General features: G+C 36.3%; 2 protein-coding genes across 2 annotated transcripts in view; both read left to right on the plus strand.

The window, feature by feature from the left end:
* LOC128557185 (uncharacterized) overlaps window positions 1-21244 on the plus strand; it is a 423236-nt gene that overhangs the window by 85556 nt on the left and 316436 nt on the right. The window lies entirely within an intron of this gene.
* LOC123557790 (muscle-specific protein 20-like) overlaps window positions 1113-21244 on the plus strand; it is a 34703-nt gene continuing 14571 nt past the window's right edge. The window contains exons 1-2 of the mRNA XM_045349478.2: window positions 1113-1272; window positions 19462-19525. Coding sequence (XP_045205413.1) covers window positions 19475-19525 — 51 coding nt within the window. The 5' untranslated portion in view covers window positions 1113-1272; window positions 19462-19474. The remainder of the gene's footprint in view (window positions 1273-19461; window positions 19526-21244) is intronic.

The raw sequence follows: 21244 nt of genomic DNA on the forward strand, positions 1-21244 counted from the left end.
TGAAATTTTATGCGAAAAAACAACTGGTCATGCTCGGCCAAAAAAGTGGTCCGGCCATGGCCGGACCGGCCGGACCGCCCGCGACGGCCTTGGAGACAGATATGTGAAGAGAAAAATAACGAGATGTACCCCTAGCTCTGATATATCCTGGTAACACACGAGCACTACATATTATAACTGTTTTATCGCATAGTTTATCATTAAAATTTATATATCATTTTCATTTAAATTTGTTTATTATTTTTTTTACTATTTTGATTCCCTTTCTGCGCCTCGCTGACTGAAACACTAAAACTTCTGTTTTAGAAAATGTGTTCCCCAGATAAAAGTACCCAACAAATTTCTGCATTGGTTTTAAATCTTTGCATTTCATTGGCCAGACATATTGTAAAACTTGTTGTTTTGTTTGTAAAAAAAAATCAAAGAAAAAGAAACATTTGAGAAATATCAGAATTTCATATATTTCATGTATTTCTGAATTTGGCAATAACTATCAAGTTTTTGAAATATTCTAGTTTATTTATTCTTTTACTTTATAAATGTAGGTGTTTGTGACAATTCTTTCTCTGTGAACTGTAAATTGGAGCTAAAATCATCTTTTCTTTGAAAGGAAAAAATTATACTCCCTTGATAGGACCTCAATAGAGAAAAAGTGTTCCGATATATATCGGAACAGTTTTACTGTGCTGATATATATCGGAACACTTTTTTTTCTTATGAAACTCCATAGAGATTTCCGTGTTGATATATATCGCAACAGTTTTGTAAGATATCAGCACAGTTTTGTAGTAATAATGTGTGTTACTATGTATAACATGCTGCAAAGATCAAAGGAAAATTGCCGCACTATGCGATAAAGGACAGCGACAGTCAAAAGTTATCACGCTATTCTGAAACGTCCTATCATTTGGACTAAATTTTAACGTCCCGAATAAAAATAGATCTAGATTTTTAAGCGGCAGACAAAGCAGTGTTGAGCTATCCTAGGCTCAAGTAGAAGCCCAAACGAATCTATGTAATTGAAAATTTAGCATTTTTAATAAAATATTCCCCACTATTCAAAATGACCGGGTTTATTGTTAATAGCGCCACCTGTCGTGTATGACTGTATTAACCCGAAAGGGATTGTCACTCTATTGACAATTTTGTGTATAATACCATATTTGGGATAGTAGCAGTTTAAATCATAAACACGATATATTTGTTAGCGTTGATTAATTAACTGTGCCAAAACCGTGAATACGTTGGATTTTTATACATAATTTTATACAGGTAAACTTACTTTTCTGATCATTTTACCGTCAGTTTGTAAATGCACGTTTTAGTTTCACTGGGTCATAAATCTATTCTACTACCGGTTTGTACAGGTAGGTTCAATACGGCTTGATTTTTGCCCACGAGTGAGTGAGTTTTAACCTATTGTACTCAATTCAAACTGTTTATCTTACCTCTTTATACTGTTTTGAAATATTTTACAAAACGTGTTTAACTATAAATCTTGTATTTCATTTCATTTCATTTTGACAATTTCCCTTTAAAGTGCCCCAAGAGAAAAATAAGAGTGTCCTTAAGAAGTAAACTGTATAGTACATTCTTTTCGTATTTGTAATAAGTCCTGTAGTAAACACGCAACTTCTGTAGTAAAGCTGGACCCACGCATTCTTGATGTTATTATCTCACCTATAATCATGACTTACATCACCCCAAATAAATTATGTTTAGTCAACGATTTACTTCTAAATCCCTTATCTGCACGTTGTCAACTATTAATCAAAAGTTATTCAACTGATTTAGGGCTATTTGACAAAAGCTTTTACTATGAAGGGATAACCACAAGGTGAAATCTTGTAATTATCTAGCGTACTGTTGTTACAGACTTTGCCTGGCCTACAATTTTCAAACCGTTGTATAAAAAGTACGGGTCCACATACTATACTAACTACTAGTACATACACTTACTGTATGAGCGAGGTGCAGATGTTTTAAGCCTTTTGCAAGTTCGACAGGAAACAAAATTGGACCTTTGTGCAAACTTTTGTTGGATAAAAAACAAAAGGTACAAATGGCCCCTCGCACAAGCCACCTTGATATTCCCGTGCAACACGAGAAAAGACATGCACTGATGTCTTTAAAGACATTATACTGGATCGTTGAAAAAGCTATAAATAGAACAGGCAAAACATACTTCTGTTTATAAATCTAGGATAAGGTAGAAACTTAATATTGATTTTCAAAATAATACTTTAATGTAATGTGTAAATAAATTTCCATTGTAACGCGACTAAATTGTCATGTAAATGGTGCATTTGCTTGATGATGAGAAAAACGTGTATGATTTTCATTTGAATACAGCTGAGTTACTTGTCTTTTAAGTATGCCGCTGTCATTATTTGCTGTCAGCATACTTTTGCACAAAATTTTCAAACCCCCCTCTGGCCTTATTGTTCGAAAACAATTATTTCCTTGATGAAAAAGATAGCAAAACTTGTTACTTGTGTAATATGCACAGGCAAATCGAAAAAAGGTCTTACTGTCTGAGCTACTAGTGAAAAAATACTATTAAAGTGTACATCAAATTGGAAACAGTTTGTAAGTGCGGAAACAAGTGTTTGTACACAAAAAGATTGTCATGTAAAGAGGCAACTATATTAAATATTTTCCCGTATGAATATAGGTCTAATTCATAATAAAAACGAAAGAATAACAATATTTATTAAAAATGATTCTAGTATTAACCTTTTACACTCAGGTTAAATCAATGTTTAATCATTGACATAACCTTCAAGAGGCACAATGCAAACACCAGATATGTGTAGAGAGTATTCAAGTACAATAAACTCATGATAAAAATGGCGTCGAAGCCCACCTCACACATCTTTTGGTATCAAAGTTTTGAAAGGTGTGTCTTAAGATGTCTTCGTAGAGAGTCATCTGCACGGAGAATGCACACAATTTAGCTCAACTGTACTGTATTGAGAGCTGTTCTTATAATTCTACTCGACCCGGCGACGGCGTCTGCGTCCGTTCCGCGCCCACCCTTTGACACTTTCTCTTTATCTCTGTTCCGACTCAAACTTAAAAGTAGATGTTCCTCATTAACGCCGGCATCGTATGGCACAAGGGCCATGACCCTCGAACCACTATTTCATGAATTATCCTCCTTTAGTTTTGGTTCACATTCACTCTATCTCAGTTATTTCTAGATGGATTTAATTCAGACATAAAATAATTGTTCCACATCATCACCCACATCGTATGCCACAAGGTCTATAATAACGTGCACCATTTTTTATCAATTACTGTATGCCCACCTCTTTTACTTAGAAATTTAGGTTAATTTTTATGCGTTTTGAAGTGTTCACTATATTTCTGTTTAATTCAGACTTTACTTAGAATTTATTAGCCGCATGATTATCCCACATAGTGCATTACTCGTGTAGAACTTCCATGAATTATGGCCTTTTTTATACTTTGTTAATGTTTTGATAAACTTTACCTCTATCTCTGTTATTACTAAAAACATTTTACACTGTTCAATATCTTCATCCTTATTAGAGTCATTAAACACTCAAGTGACAGCTCCAGTTTCCTCAGATGTGCCCAATTTCATTATCCAGCATCGAAATAGTCCTTTGATGTTAAACAGCTCTTGTTCATTCACTTCGTTAACTATTCGAAAGAAGTTGTCAGCATATATATTGTCTTAAAGCCATTGCATGCCTGTTTTGTTACCTTGTAGTTTAAAATACCTCCTGCTGGTTTATATTCTTGCAAATTCTTGTAACTGTACTGGAACTTAGTGCTGGTCGCCGCCTCAAAAGTTTATATCTACTTAAAGCACGGAACGTCTGGGGTTCAATCGCACAAGCTCGTGTAAGTTGTTGATTCTGTACCAGTATACGACGTAAGCCATTTAGATTACCTGAAGTTTTAACATAGATAGTTCTTTATAGGACGGCGAAGCAGTTTCGGGAGTGTCAGATTAAAACTGGCACCACTTTATTCTAATAGACTGCAGTAACATTTTTGATAACTGAAGTAATAAACTTAGCCTCTACTTCTTTTATAATGAGGACTATGAAATTATTAGTTTGAATTGCAGATTTATATAGTTATTTTATAGGAATTATAGGAGCTGGCATTCTATGTGAATAATTTATAGCATTTATGCCTTAGCATGTTCTGTGGCATTTTGTGTTGGTGTGTCGTAACTCATTTTCATATATATTTATAGCGTCATGTGCAGTTGTTATGTTTGTAATTGACTTTTTAAAAAATGTGTGTCGGATATAAATTGTCAGAAGATTTTATATGTTAGATTATACTGAAAATTGAACCAGATGGGGCCTAAGGGGTGAATGGTCGCTTGTCATCTTTTTGGTTCGAAATGACAACGAATAGGGTTATGATATGCTGTCAGGCAATCATTTTGGCTTGTTGAAAATTGCTCTTCGGGTTGCTGAAAGTTGCTAGTCGGGTTGTTGACAGTTGCTAGTCGGGTTGCTGAAAATGGCTAGTCGGGTTGCTGAAAATGGCTAGTCGGGTTGCTAAAAGTTGCTAGTCGGGTTGTTGACAGTTGCTAGTCGGGTTGCTTAAAATAACTAGTCTGGTTGCTGAAAATGGCTAGTCGGGTTGCTGAAAGTTGCTAGTCGGGTTGCTGAAAATTACTAGTAAGGCAGAACAAAATACATAAACAGAACCGTTTAATTGAGACGGATGTGTTGATTGATGTTTGTATCTTGGTCAAACAAGCCATTCATTTAAGTATTAATGAAAAGTGATAAACAGAAAGTTATAAAAAAGAGCTGTCTGATGACAGCGCGCTCGACTATTCGAAGAATTGATTGAAGAATGGGGTCAAAATATTTCCACGGATATTCAGACAAAAGAAATAAATAGATTAGACAAACAATGTTCCTGTATTACTTTGATTTCGATAAGTCTTGCACTAAATGGCAATATATGAGCCAATTTCAAAGTCCAAAAAGGGCCATAATTCAGTCAAAATAGTTATGTACTCTTGCCTACAGATGGAAATCATAATGCTAAACAAGTGTTCAAAGTTTAAAAGCCATATGTCAAATAGTTTTGACAACACATGGACTTGTATGAAAACAGAACAAATTTCAAAATCCAAAAAGGACCATAATTCAGCCAAAATAGATGACAGAGTTATGTTCTCTTTCCTACAGATAGAGACTATTATACTAAACAAGTGATAAAAGTTTCAAAGCCATATGTCAAACACTTTACAAAAAATATGAACTGGTACGAAAAACTTAACCAAGATTTCTAGGTCAAAAGGGGCCATAATTCAGCCAAAATCCTTGATGGAGTTATGTACTCTTGCCTATAACTGGACATGGTGATGGTAAAGAGGTGTTGAAAGTTTCAAAGCTTTATCTCAAAAGACTTTGTCAAAATATGAACTGGTACGAAATATTAACCCAGATTTCTAAGTCAAAAAGGGCCATAATTCAGCCAAAATCCTTGATGGAGTTATGTGCTCTTGCCTATAACTGGACATGGTGATGGTAAACAAGTATTGAAAGTTTCATAGCTTTAGCTCAAAAGACTTTGTCAAAATATGAACTGGTACGAAAAACTTAACCATGATTTCTAAGTCAAAAGGGGCCATAATTCAGCCAAAATCCTTGATGGAGTTATGTACTCTTGCCTATAACTGGACATGGTGATGGTAAACAGGTGTTGAAAGTTTCAAAGCTTTATCTGAAAAGACTGACAAAATATGAACTGGTACGAAATATTAACCCAGATTTCTAAGTCAAAAAGGGCCATAATTCAGCCAAAATCCTTGATGGAGTTATGTGCTCTTGCCTATAAATGGACATGGTGATGGTAAACAAATATTGAAAGTTTCAAAGCTTTATCTCAAAAGACTTTGTCAAAATATGAACTGGTACGAAAAACTTAACCATGATCTCTAAGTCAAAAGGGGCCATAATTCAGCCAAAATCCTTGATTGAGTTATGTGCTCTTGCCTATAACTGGCCGTGATGATGGTAAACAAGTGTTGAACGTTTCAAAGCTTTATCTCAAAAGACTTTGTCAAAATATGGACTGGTACGAAAAACTTAACCCAAGGTGTGACGCCGACGCCGACGCCGTGGTGAGTAGGATAGCTCTACTTATTCTTCGAATAGTCGAGCTAAAAATGAAGATACAAATGTACATGCAAACGAGCTACAAGTGTAGGCCAACTTTTTGTACAATGGGTACTAACAACTTGTGATCCTCAAATTATACAATGCATTACTGTTTAGATTAGATACTCTAATTTGTAGCATACTTGAAGTGGCCGGAAGCTATAGACGATCCATCTTACTCGTGTTGCTATGACATTATCTCTTACAATAATCTCACAACGTGATATTACACCAGACGTTTTTTTAACTGCATCTAATTTATCCAGGTCTTGTTTTGCATAATCTTTTGAGGTAATCACACATTTTGTGGTTCGTGTCCCAACTTTAAGGAATTTTATTTTCATTACAATGTAGAAATTTTTATCTATTTTTGATAGAAATTTGAAAAACTTTCGCTATAAAATGATATTTTGACAACAGTTGTAAATGAGATACGGGCCGATTTTTTTTTCTATTTTCTACTATGTAGACTTTTATTAAACCCTGATTTTTCTGAACTTCAGAACATAGTTAGAAAATTAAGCAAATAATAAAAAAAAAAAAAAAATAGGGTTGTGTGCTTGTTTTTTTCCCCTTTTTTGGGGGGTGGGGAGGGTATTGCTAGACTGATTTGAAAAAGTTGGACCTCACGCAATTTTGCATCATGGGAGAATCACAACTTTCATAACATTGTTGCAAATAGAAATGTTTCTACAATGTAGATTTTGATGAAACTTCTCACATTCGTAAATAAATAAACATATCGTCTATAATCATACGGTGGTGAAATAAAATGTATAGGTCCGTGTGCTTATTTTTGAGTATTAAACTATGATTAAAGTGAACCGCACATTTCAAGCTAATTTTAATATTTAACATGTCAGATGTTTTCATATTTAAACTTTAAAAAGGTAGTTACAGTATCATAGTAATAAATCTACTCACGGGATGTAATTAATTAATAAAATGATTTTTATTTCCATACGCCGAATTCAGTTTCCGGATAAATGACGTTACGTACGCCATCACTTCCGGTTTATCAAACGTGCAGAGCTACCTTAAGGAGGTTGGTTACCTTAATATTTCTCGTGTACGATACTATGTAAATAAATAATATTGGTGGGGAATGAAATATAAGGCGGTTTCCGTGACCAGGTAGTTAAGGTCTCTGACTTTGAATCACTTGCCCCTCACCCATGTGGATTTGACCAGGGCTGTTTGTATGAGCATGTGAGGGTGTCATCAGACTGTCGTGCGAAACGCTGGTGCTTCAGCCAGTGCCCGCCCATGTTGGATATAACGCCCATTGAGACACATTGGGTCTTTTTCCACCATGGAAGTATAACCTAAACTTAAAACTCTACATATATTCAATTAACAAGCAAATACGCGCCAAACACATGCACGATAATCAATTAGTGTGAAAAGTTGATAAGCATGTGTAAAAACGGCTTGAACTTATCACTTGTTCAACTTTTGTCAAAGGAAGGACTGTTAAACTTTCTCTCTTCACTGGAATACATGTACTTTATTGACATTTATTATAATTTGTTTGACATTTTCTATCCTACTTGTATGAATGGATGATTGTACATATTGTCTCCGTGGTGCTTTTATTTTTTTGCTTTGATAATTTGACTGGCTCATCCGTTTTTCATTTAATCGACCATTGTGCATTATTCGCAGTGTTTGTGGTGTTAGCAAAAGTGAAGGAACAGGTTTGATGTTTCAGAACACAATCTTGAAGTTGTGCATTGCCAAAGGTGCATTAAGAAATTGCTCCTAAATCTTACAGACCCATTGGTTGCCATGGAAATGACGAACTGTGTAGGATTGTTTACTACGGTAAACAAAATGGCCAGGGGAATATGAAGAATTTATCTTGCAATATCCTCTAAAAACTAAAGTGGTTCATATTCTGCTAGTTGGTTCACACACATGACTAGCTGGTACCGTTATAAATTACCAAATGCACCAGACTGCTAAAGGCTGCACGCAGATTCCGCACAAACTAAATAATTCACGCGGCTAATTTGTCAAAGACTATAAGGGTTTAGTAGATCTACTGACAAAATTAACATGCCCCAGACTGTGACAGGCTGCAAGGTATATTCGATGGTTCAGACTGTCATAGGCTGCACTCGGGTCTTTCGAGCTGACAATGTTCACATAAAACCTGAATGCCAAAGGCTGCATGCATAAGATTGCCAAATGTTGCACGCATAACTTTACGCACACAGAATTTACATGAACTAGAATATCAAGGGCTGCACGCAGGTTTTCAATAGCGATATTGTTCAGATGCACCGGAGCGTCGGAGGCTGCACGCGTATTTTACCGACATCAGGACATGTACTCAATAAATGTAAAAAAACCAACCCCGCAACCTCTATTTCTTTTCTTTGAGTTACTCGATGCATGCCCTTTGTCACATGCGCACGTGGAGCTCGTGTTGTGATTCATGTAGCCATCTGCATTTTGTTATATAATTTTGATCGTATCCGATATAAAAACGTCCGTTTCGGAAAACATTTCAACTGCTTTAGAATTTTTAAAATGTTTCGATTTGAATCGGACAGGTTATTTGTTTTTGTGGCATTGTTTTCTTCTCTTTTTTTTGTTGGGTTTAACGCCACACCGACACAGTTATAGGCCATATGGCGACTTTCCTGCTATTGATAGTGGAGGAAGGTGCCTCTCCATGCATTTAAATCATCGAAGGTGGGGGGGGGGGCGGGGGAATGGAAACCTGCGTAGAACACACCGACCTTTCCGTAAGCTAACTTGATGACTTCCTCACATGAAAAAAATCAAACCCCCGAGCGAGGCTCGAACTCACATTGATGAGGAGCAAGTGATTTGAAGTCAGCGACCATAGGCATAACTACTTAGCTACGGAAACCCCCTTTCCCCCATTGTTTTCACCCATTCTTTTCTTCATTGTATAAAATAGTTCCATGGCACATGAATTCGTTCAAGATTTTTAATGCGTTTCAATTTTAAAAATAATATAATGGAAATATCATTTCGATGAATATATACATAATTTATCTTCTTGACTACCCATAAGAATAGGTTTCCCTTGCTCATTAATGCGATGAATAGGCTTAACAAATTAATTTAACTTGATTTCAATATGAAAGGCATCATATTCATACAATTAATTGTTTATCTTTAGTATCACTATCGATTATTTAAGTATTGCAAATCAATTATCCGCAGATATCGGACCTGATAGGATCGATACAGATATGTGAGGGGCATCCAAAAAGCTCAAATACGGACCTGTTAGGAGCATTCAAAAAGCTAAATAACTGACCTGTGAGGAGCATTCAAAATCTGAAATACGGACCTGTGAGGGGTATTCAAAAAACTCAAATATGGACCTGTGAGGGGCATTCAAAAAACTCAAATACGGACCTGTGAGGGACATTCAAAAAGCTCAAATACTTAATTACCTCGTGAGGCTTATCAATTTTATGATTCTGTGTATATAATTTGATTTATTACTAACACAATTGTTAAAAGATATTGCCTGTATCGAACTTGCATGTACAGAACAACGTGTATTACGAGGCCACCTACGGAGAGTAAAACGTGGTCTCTTAACACAACGGTGTCTTAATACAAACTATTTGTTCTTTAACAATACAAAAAAAAAAAAAAAATAAAAAAAATTGAAAAGTGGTCTGTTATTGCAGTTGGTCTCTCTAGCAAGTTTTTTTCTGTACGTTTCTGATGGTGCATGGGACATAACTTTAATGTTGACTTAACTCTACATATTATTGCGGATCTGTACTGCATATGCATACCGACTCGTTAAAATATATTCATTCATTCACGAATTAATTTAAACCGATATAGTTTACGGGTACCAGCCTTACAGACACAATTCTAATGTACAAGCACATACTTACACAGTTTGTTTGTAACCGCTAGTACTGACAATGCCCATACGTACCAGTTTGTACCAACATCAATTTCATATGAATATGCAAGAGTCTGTAATGACATAAATTATATGTATCAGCTTGTACCTACAAAACGGGCAAATGTACAAACCGGCATTAGTTTCATATGAAAATGCACCAGCCTGTACTGACATAGTTCATTTCTAACAGCCTGTACTGACATAGTTCATTTCTAAAAGCCTGTTCCGACATAGTTCATATGTAACAACCTGCACCGACATAGTTCATTTCTAACAGCCTGTTCCGACATAGTTCATTTCTAACAGCATGTACCAACAAAGTTCATTTCCAACAGTCTGTATCGACATAGTTCTTTTCTAACAGCCTGTTCCGACATAGTCCATTTCTAACTGCTTATTCCGACATACGTGTAGTTCATTTCTAACAGCCAGTTCCGACATAGTTCATATGTAACAAACTGCACCGACATAGTTAATTTCTAACAGCCTGTTCCGACATAGTTCATTTCTAACAGCTTGTTCCGACATACATGTAGTTCATTTGTAACAGCCTGTTCCGACATAGTTCATATGTAACAAACTGCACCGACATAGTTCATTTCTAACAGCCTGTTCCGACATAGTTCATTTCTAACAGGCTGTTCCGGCATAGTTCATTTCTAACAGCCTGTTCCGACATAGTTCATTTCTAATAGCCTGTACCAACAAAGTTCATTTCCAACAGCCTGTATCGACATAGTTCTTTTCTAACAGCCTGTTCCGACATAGTCCATTTCTAACTGCTTGTTCCGACATACGTGTAGTTCATCTCTAACAGCCTGTTCCGACATAGTTCATATGTAACAAACTGCACCGACATAGTTAATTTCTAACAGCCTGTTACGACATAGTTCATTTCTAACAGCCTGTACCGACATAGCTCATTTCTAACAGCCTGTTCCAACTATGCCTGTTCCGACAAAGTTCATATGTAACAAACTGCACCGACATAGTTCATTTCGAACAGCCTGTACCGACATACGTGTAGTTCATTTCTAATAGCCTGTACCGACAGAGTTTATTTCTAACAACCTGTTCCGACATAGTTCATTTCTAACAGCCTGTTCCGACAAAGTTCATATATAACAAACTGTACCGACATAAAGTTCATATATATCGACATAAAGTTTACAAGTGCCAGCTGGCACCGACATGACATGTACACGCAATAACCTATACCGACATAAAACAGTGGTATATACCAGCCTGTACCGACATTGTTCATATGTACCAACTTGTAACGATATAGTCCATTATGTTCATGCTTCAGCCTGTAGCGAGCTTGTACCGACATAGTACATGTATACCTGGTTCTCGTGCATCGGCATATGCTGACATAGTTCACATTCACAGTCAGTTCCACTTTATTTAAAGTAGCATGACGTGTCGATCGTGCTACTATGGTCTGTAGCATCCCCTTGTATGGTCTTCTTTCAAATTAGTTATGCTCTGCATCCCCCCCCCCCCATCCCAGCCCCTTACTCACCCAGCGCACGTCGAACCTTGTAAACGATGAAGGGAACTAACTAGCAAAATGTTTTTGGTTCGAATCCCCACTTTGGATGAAGATTTATTTCGTTTGATGAAGCTGGCCATTTGATTTACAGAACGTTGTTTACTCTTTGGCAATTCCCGTGTGGTCACGTATTCTATTGAAAGATGGCAATTCCCGTGTGGTCATGTATTCTATTGAAAGATGGCAATTCCCATGTGGTCACGTATTCTATTGAAATATGGCAATTCCTGTGTGGTCCCGTATTCTATTGAAAGATGGCAATTCCCGGGTGGTCACGTGTGCTATTGAAAGATGGCAATTCCCGTGTGGTCACGTATTCTATTGAAAGATGGCAATTCCCATGTGGTCACGTATTCTATTGAAAGATGGAGGTTCCCGTGTGGTCACGTGTGCTATTGAAAGATGGCAATTCCCGTGTGGTCACGTATTCTATTGAAAGATGGCAATTCCCGTGTGGTCACGTATTCTATTGAAAGATGGCAATTCCCGTGTGGTCACGTATTCTATTGAAAGATGGCAATTCCCGCGTGGTCACGTGTTCTATTGAAAGATGACAATTCCCGTGTTATTTACGTATTCTCGCGTGCCTACTAAAGCATATAGGGAAATCTCATACGAGCTGAAAATGCCAATTGTCGTTATGGAACCATTACCTTTAGGTATCCGATCCACAAATAGGTAACATATCGAAGCCTGGTGATCCCATGATTTTTTAAGCTCCACTTTCCGGAGAAAAAGGTCTTTTTATATCTTGGTGTATCTTCCTTTTAAAGTAGAGGTCTCTTATTGAGACATAAATTCATTTTACTGTCAAAGCGCCGAATAGTGGAGCGCGCTGTCTTACGGACAGCTCTTGTGTTTTGTATCATTTGAAAGAGTCGAGTCTGCTGAACAAGAATTAGTAAAAAGATGACCAGGAATAATATGCACGAATCACTACAGTCATATTTTTTTGACTGCGAAATGATAAATCTTACACTGTTATACACTATAAAGTAAAAAAAAAAATATATTTTTTTTTTGTAATGTAATTTATATTTTCTTTTCCAGTTGACAAAACACTTTCAAATGATACTAAAATTATATGAGCTTACCAGGCATCAATATTTGATATATTTTAATAGCACTGTTATATAGAACTTGCTTATTTGTGGATCGTATACCTTAACAGTAGTTTAGCTGATGGATGTTTTCATCAAGTAGTTATGCATTCCTCAGATGTTATCTTGATTTAACATTTCCTTGTTGTAACATTTCAAAAATGCCACTTGTACCTCAATGTTATCTCGATAGCGTACATGTGCAGTAAAAAGTGAATATTTTTACGCGTTCAATGCTTTTGTAAGGTTCTCTTTAAAGGGTCATGCATCCAGATTTTGCCCTTTTTTGGCTCACCAGAGCACAGAGTACTGTGTTCACTCACTGTCCGTCGTCCATCAACCAGTGTCAACATTTTCTTCGAACAAAATGTCTTCTGAAGCCATTCGGCGGGAGTTAATGAAACATGGTATAAATATATCTAAAGTGGTCCTCTTCAAATATTGTTCAGCTCGTTCTTCTTGCCTGCACAAAAGGGCTGAATCCAAAGTAGAAAAATCTTTAAACGAACCGCTTGTCAAAAACAGGTGACCTCTAATTTGTTAAAAAAAAACAACAACAAATGGGCCATTCCATGAGGTCACAATAGCCTAAATAGTTTCCCCTATATATTCTATATAAAACTGACCTTTTTCAAAGAGCTACCAAACATAGCTAGACCCATTTCAGAGAACAAATCCTTACCTCATTTTAAAGAGTTATGATAAAACTGATATAAAATGAAGAGAAAAGTAGGGGTCATGTATCTTCTAAGAAAGATTTCTCTGGTCACATTTACTTACTGTAAACTGACATCAAAATCACACTGCTGTGACCTGGAAGTACTACTCATACTAAAATTGAGCTTGACTTCACCAAATACAAGCTGCTCTCCCATTTTTCCTACCAAAATGTCAACAATACATCACCATGAAATTTAAACAAAAACTAGCCTCAATTTAGATCTCTGTTGCCATGCCAAGTGAAAAATTAGTGTTCAAATACCTGGCAGCCATTACGCGACTAGACCAGATGGCTCCCACGCTGGTTCCTTTAGTTTAGTTAGGCCATGAGAAAACCTGTATTAGTGACAAAAATCTTCTCTACTTCTAGAGTTACAAGAATTTTAAGTAAGTCACCTCGGGGCATTTTTAGACTTGACGTTAAGAACGTCATGAAAGCAGTATGACGTCGCCGGGCATATCGTGTATTTTTCAATCTTTTTGCATATCACTTACTAAAAATCATATCTTTGAATATTCAGGAACAGTTTAAAATGATTTTACTGAAAAATAACTTAACCGTATATTTTTGGTTTCATCTACACATCTCTATATTTTAATGATGCATGGGTGCTTTGCCATAAAAACACAAATAACATTTATTTGTAAAATACGGTGGAATTTGATTTCCCTTACATACCTATATTACAATATACCTGTTTCTAGTTGCTGTATGAACATAAGAAAAGTATTTTGAATTACTTATTATGCAATATTTATATCATGTCACTAACACAAGTTTTCTCATGGAACGGCCCATTAATAATTTTGTACAAATGTGACTTGTGTTCCCTTTCACGAAAATTGTCAAGATGATACCAAAACATGGCAGCTAGAACTAAAATGGTAGAAAAAAAATCTTCGAACATCACCCACAACACTAATTCGATTCTGAAATTTAGAAGCCAGTTTTCAAAGTAATTTGGCAGAAATGGATCTAGTTATACGCGTTTTAGTTGTTAAAGTCTGGTGAGCGAGATAGGGCAATCATGACCCTCTTGTGAAGAGATGGAGGAAGTACAGTTATGTATAAGCTATTGAATTTAGAGATTTAAAAATATAAGGATGATTCAGTGTTTATTTATTAAACACTACCGCGTTAGTCACACAGTACAAAATAAGTAAATTTTACAATTAATTGCGGTTGTGACGTTTTCATCTGGATTCAAGCACATTTAGGATTCAAGCACATTTAGGATTCAAGCACATTGAATTCATCGAGCAATGACGAGCATTACATTCTTTTCCCAATTCTTTTTTAAAAAAGTACTTTGTATTTATTTGATGGTTAAAATCGAATGCTTTACGCTTGTTTTAAATGAATAATAAACAACTTTTATGATATCATCAGTATAAGCTTTATGTCTTAATAGATAAATATTTCATTTTTACAAAGCCGTAAACTGACACGACCTGCTACGCTGGGTGATTTTTACGACACCGGCTTACCACTTTTATGAATGACAGCTGGGAAGTTTGATCAGAGGCTCTTAAAGGGGACGATACTGTAACTATTGTACAGTGCATGTTAAAGTGACGATCCTTTTTTTAAATGCATTTCGAGGGGCGAATGCCCCTTTATCAGCCAGTATGTACTTAGACCCCCTGATATATCCATAGCGTTTCCTTTTTACCTTGTTACAATGGCCTCCGTTATCGAAAGACACGGTAACTATCTTCGAATCGCTTGGCCCTCACCTCTATGGGTTCGAGCTTTGCTCGGGTCGTCACTTGAGGAATTCCATCCAGCAGGTTTTGGAAAGGTTGGTGGTTCTAGCCAGGTGCCTAACCGTAACCGTAGGTACCACCAATATTTCATGTTAAGGAAGACCCCAAACTCTATGTAATGCATTTACATGAATGTGAAAAATATTGTTTAAATCAAGTTCTTCATATAAACTAGAATGTTCGTGCCATTAGAGTAATAATATCAAGCCCCGTTTGTTGACACATCGACTCAAACATTTCATCCAAAGAAAAGCAAAAGCGCCATACAAGTTAAAGGCAGAGCACCAGAAATATCTGACATGACCCTTTGTGTAAGTTTCATCTTTGAGGTAAGAACCTGTGCGCTGTGCCAATATATGTTTCATTGAGGTTATTATCAATGCCAAATATATATAAAAAAGATTGCTAAATGCATGTTTAAGTTATGCCCTAGACAAGATCGTTTCAGACCTTTGTACCATAACTGTGACCTTTGAGATAAGGGTCAAGGGTCCGTTTCACAAAGGTCCAGGTTTTCATCGGCTCGTCATGTGCTTGGAAAGTACGGCTTCGAATTTAAAAATCAAGATGCGGGAGTGAAGACATCGGCCGATTTTAATAATTTTGTTATCATTCTAAAGCTTAAATGTTTATATAATTATTTATATAAATGGAATCCGTAAAGGAATGAAATAAATCTTGCAGACAAAATCTATATATCGAAATATTTCGAATCGGACCAATTTTCATGGGTTGGTCGGCAAAGGGCAAACATTCAATATTTTAACATGTATTAGACAGGTAGATTGTTGATAAAAATGTTGTTACTTTACCAAACATTTCTGTGATTTGGTGATATACTGCTAAAACTTATTTTTTTTTAATCAATTACACTTTTTTTAAAACGATACGAGTTATAGCCTATGAAATAAACCTGTGCTTAAAAGTTCACTGAAGGAGAGGACAAAATTAGACGGACGCACGCACTAACGCACATACGTCGAGCTCACCGCAAATGGGCTCGACAAAAATGTTAGAACTTTCACTAAATATCAAACATAAATGTTGTAATAAAATAAAAATGACAAAATATGTCGGTAAAATTTGTGTTTAAGAATGATTTATAGCGAGCTCGAAGAGCAGGCCCGAAGGGCCTGCTCGAGAATCGAGCTTTACGGTAACGCAAGTATACTTGCACACTTGGTGATTGGATTTGAAAAGTTTCGTCGGAAGTTTTTAAAAAGCGCACCCTAGCGGATAGGTGCTCACAGGAAGTACTTCTTTCCGGAGTGAATACAGAACTTCATTCAATTGCTAAAAATTATTCATCAGTCAACAATAATGAAAGAATGATTTCAATTTGTTTGAAAAAAAAATTATTTTAATTTAAAAGATCAAGAATTGGCCAGAAAATGGAAAAGCAGAAAGAAAAGGGAACGCGATAATGACGTCACCGTGACACCGGCTTTCCATTAATTTTGCAAACGTATGACATCCACTGTTATAGGTATGGTGACATTAAATGTAGACTTTTTCAAATGAATAGGTTCTCCTGAATTCTTGTGAGTAGTGAATAGTTTCTTTGTGACAATGATGCATATATTTTTTAGCTTAATCCGATTTCTTTGAGCTCGCTTTGAGGCTTTGCCTTATTTCATATTAGCGAGCTCGAAGAGCAGGCCCGAAGGGCCTGCTCGAGAATCGAGCTTTACGGTAACGCAAATATACTTGCACACTTGGTGATGGATTTGAAAAGTTTCGTCGGAAGTTTTAATATTAAGCGCCCCTAGCGGATGGTGCTCAAGGAAGTACTTTTTTCCGGAGTGAATACAGAACTCATTCAATTGCTAAAAAATTATTCATCACTCAACAATAATGAAAGAATGATTTCCAGTGTGTTTGAAAAAATATTGTTTCATTAAAAGATCAAGCATCGGTCAAAAATGGAAAAAATGTCATAATAGCAGAAAGAGAAACGGACGCGTTAATGACTCACCGTGACACGGCTTCCCATAAATTTTGCAAAGTTGATAATCACTGTTACAATGTAGTGACACTAAATGTAGACTTTTTCAAGTGATAGGTTCTCCTGAATTCTGTGACTGAGTGAAATATTTTTATTGTGACAAATAAAGATGCTTAATTTTTTAGCTAACTCCGATTTCTTTGAGCTCGCTTTGAGGCTTTGCCTTAATTCATATTAATTTAAATTGTTTGTTGTTTTTTTAAGAGGAAGTTTTCAAATAAACGATGATTTGAAACTTTTGAGTTGTTTGACGTCCTTCGCTTCCTAGGTGCAGATTAGCGTATACATAGTTCATAACTCTCATAAATTTCGAAATGCCACCGTATTTTTTTTTTGCCAGACAGCTTTGAAATTATATAACATGCAACTCAAGGTCTTTCAAGAAACACGATATATGCTTTTTTTAAATTATTTTGACCCAAAGCGTACACGAACGTCAGAACTTTCATCACCCTTGAATTTTGACAGACGATCTGTGCAATGGTCTTCATATCATTTCAAGTCGGAACTTTTGTCCGTGAAATAATTACATTTATTCTATATCTATTTTATCTATCCAATCGCGAACGTTCATTTGCAACACGTGACCGTACAATATATTACCTTATTAGACGCACGTGCGTACAAAAAACCTATATTTTTTTCTGTATTTGGACGGTTCAAAAAGTCCCATATTAAACATACGATAAAGCCGGAACTCGTGAAAATGTTCCGAATGTAAATCGGGTGAAGTTAGGCGCTCTATGTACAGAGTTTGATTATGCGTCTTGAAATCAGGAAAGCAGAAATACAATATTTATAAAAGAGATACAGAATAAAAAGGTTATTTAACATTGAACTGTACAATACGAGATATATTTGGACTCGGCTCGTCCAATATGGTTTTCTCAGCTGGGTACTCGTCCAAATATATCTCCGTACGGTACTGTACAGAACAATGTTAAATAACCTTATAAAACTGTACATAATGAATGGCCTCATGATGCAGTTACACTGTACGAGTATAACGTCTGTCATGGCATTTATGCGGGATACATATTACGGCATGGATATATTTTAGAAAATGATATATCTTATCACATGTATATACATGATCTGACGGTCGCATATAACTGAATAACAGTTTTTGACATTATTGCTTTGCAAAATTTGAAGAAAATTCTAATTGATATGATCTTAAGAGCTGAAAGCAGCTAAGGCCGTCGCTTTTATATTCGGCGATGGAAATATTTTTTTAAATGTATACACTAACAAACGAATGTTTTGTTTGCGGGCGTGCGGGCGATTGCGTGCCTGCGCGTTTTTATGATAGTCAGTTTGCGGTCGGTCATTCTTATCCATCAGCGGTTCGTCAAAATCCTGACGCGAACGCTCAACAAGGGAACCATAGTAGATCCCTTGTATGCGAGAATGGCGGACGTTTTGTTGGCTAGCTTGTTGGTGGGTCGGACCGTTGTGCAGGAACTTAGAGGTACAAACTCTACTCCCGCACTTCTAAGGAGATTCCAGCGGAAAATCCATATTTGTTCGGCACATTGCTCTTCATGGTTGGAACTAGACTGCAGAGTTACACACCCTTGGACACATGTTTTATTGGTTACTTGGGAGTTTGTGGCGCGAACTGCTGAAACTTTAGAAGGAATTCCAGAAATATACACGTGTAGAATTTCATGGTTGGTCCAGGCATTGCAGAGTTACTGGCCTTCAGCAAAGACTAACATAAGTAGTACATGGATGATTGTAGCACAGACTACTTCCACAGTTTGAAATGAACTCCTGTGAAATTTTGTACACATTTTCACCATAAAGTGCGTGACATCTTTTTAAGTTGAGTTGAGGTATTGCAGAGGTATGCGTCCATGGACTTTAGACAATACATAGATGCACATACATATTTCCAAAGTATTGAAACTTAAACACGACACGTTTTTATTACCAGTCCAGACAAAGCGGCATTGCGGGCGTAGGAATCACTTCAAATGAAAGCGCTTGCTTATGTTATGTATTCATGCGAGCGATTTCGAGCAATCATGACCATCTTGTTTAAACCGCAAGGTCGAATTGACAAAACAGTTTTGTTTATCACGGAAGTTATTTGAAGGTATAGGAACAGTCATTCCGTAATATGATTTAGAATCGCAGTCATGTCAAATGAGCAGACATAGATCAAACAAAACATAGTCCCAACAAAGATCATTTAATTATCCCGGTTTCTAATTAATTGTTTTCTATTCCAGACTTTGATTTACAATGGCAACACGACCACATGGGTATGGTCTCACAAGTGAAGTGAACAGAAAGGTAAGGAGACGCTCTTTTGGTTTTGCTCATAAAGCATTACTTTCAGACAGTTATTACCAGTGTTTCTGGGTTTTAATGAAAGCACTGGTGGCGTAAAATTACTTTTTTTAGCTCGACTATTCGAAGAATAAGTAGAGCTATCCTACTCACCACGGCGTCGGTGTCGGCGTATACCTTGGTCCGGTTTTTCTTACCAGTCTACATTTTGACAAAATATTTTGACTTAAAACTTTGAAACTTTCAACACTTGTGTGCCATCACCATGTCCAGTTTTAGGCCAGAGTACATAACTCCATCAAGGATTTTGTCTGAATTATGGCCCCTTTAACTTACAAATCTTGATTAAGTTTTTCATACCAGTTTATATTTTGTGTAAACTGTTTGACATATGGCCTTTAAACTTTCATCACTTGTTTATTATAAAAACATCTACCTGTAGGCAAGAGTACTTAACTCTGCCAAGTATTTTGGCTGAATTTTGGCCATTTTGGGACTTTGAAATTGGTTCAGTTTTCGTACGAGTCCATGGTTTGTCTAAACTATTTGATATGTCGCTTTGAAACTTTAAACACTGGTTTATTATATCTGTCTTTATCTGTAGACAAGAGTGCATAACTCTGCTAAGTATTTTGGCTGAATCATGGCCCTTTATGGACTTGGTAAATGGTTCGGTTTTTCATACAAGTCCATGTTTTGTCAAAACTATTTGACATTTGGCCTTTTCATCGTCATGATCTTTAGTCAAGGGTATGCAACTATGTCAAAGATACGTGTCTGAACTTTTTGCCTCTTTTTGAAATTGAAAATTGGTCCAGTTTTCGTACCAGGCCATACTAAGTATTTTGTGTAAATTGTTTGACATAATTTATGGCTTTGAAACATTAACCTGTTGTTTCTTATAACAGTCTCCATATGTAGGTAAGGCTACATAACTAGGACAAGCATTTAAGCTCAGTTATGGCCCTTTTTTGACGTAGAAATTAGTTAATGATGATGATAATAATAATAATAATAATAATAATAATAATGAGTTACACATTGCCATTTAGTGCAGTGCAAGACTTATCCAGTTCCACAGATACAGGTACATTGTTTGTCTTATCTATTTTTCTTCTTTTCTCTGAAAATCTCTGGTTTATTTTTACCCCATACTTACATCAATTTTTCGAATAGTCGAGCGCACTGTCAACAGACAGCACATGTTTTGCAATGTACTTTCCAAAGTAAAAGTGCCTAAAACCATGTAATTATTATTACTCTGTTTTCTTAATTACTTATAATGTGAGTGTGTATTGGCTGTTTTCTCCTTTTTGCTGATGTTCGAACTTCGCCAATGTCATACCTACCGTATACTGAACTGACCTGCGGGTTGGTGGTTCTACCTCCATACTTAGTTTAAAAGTACCCATGATTGCTTATACTCAAAATTCAATTCGCCTAACTCTAGTCTTAGGATAGGATGTATCACGAATTGGTTCATCTAAGCGAAATAGACATTGTATGCAAAGCTTGTCCAATAAATACGTAGTCTGGCTGTTCACCTTTGTCCCTGTTATGTGCAATCTAGTATAACTGCTGCCGTTATTCTAGCAACTGTAGTCCTGCAAATCGAATGGCATGACACTGCGAAACAAGAGATTAAATTATAGCCACAGCAGTGCCCTAGCGCTCCATGCGACGTTTTGACATCATCAGCAACTGCAAAAGAAAGTTACATAG

This window comes from Mercenaria mercenaria, chromosome 5 (genome assembly GCF_021730395.1).
Source record: "Mercenaria mercenaria strain notata chromosome 5, MADL_Memer_1, whole genome shotgun sequence".
In the NCBI taxonomy this organism is placed as follows: Eukaryota; Metazoa; Mollusca; class Bivalvia; order Venerida; family Veneridae; genus Mercenaria; species Mercenaria mercenaria.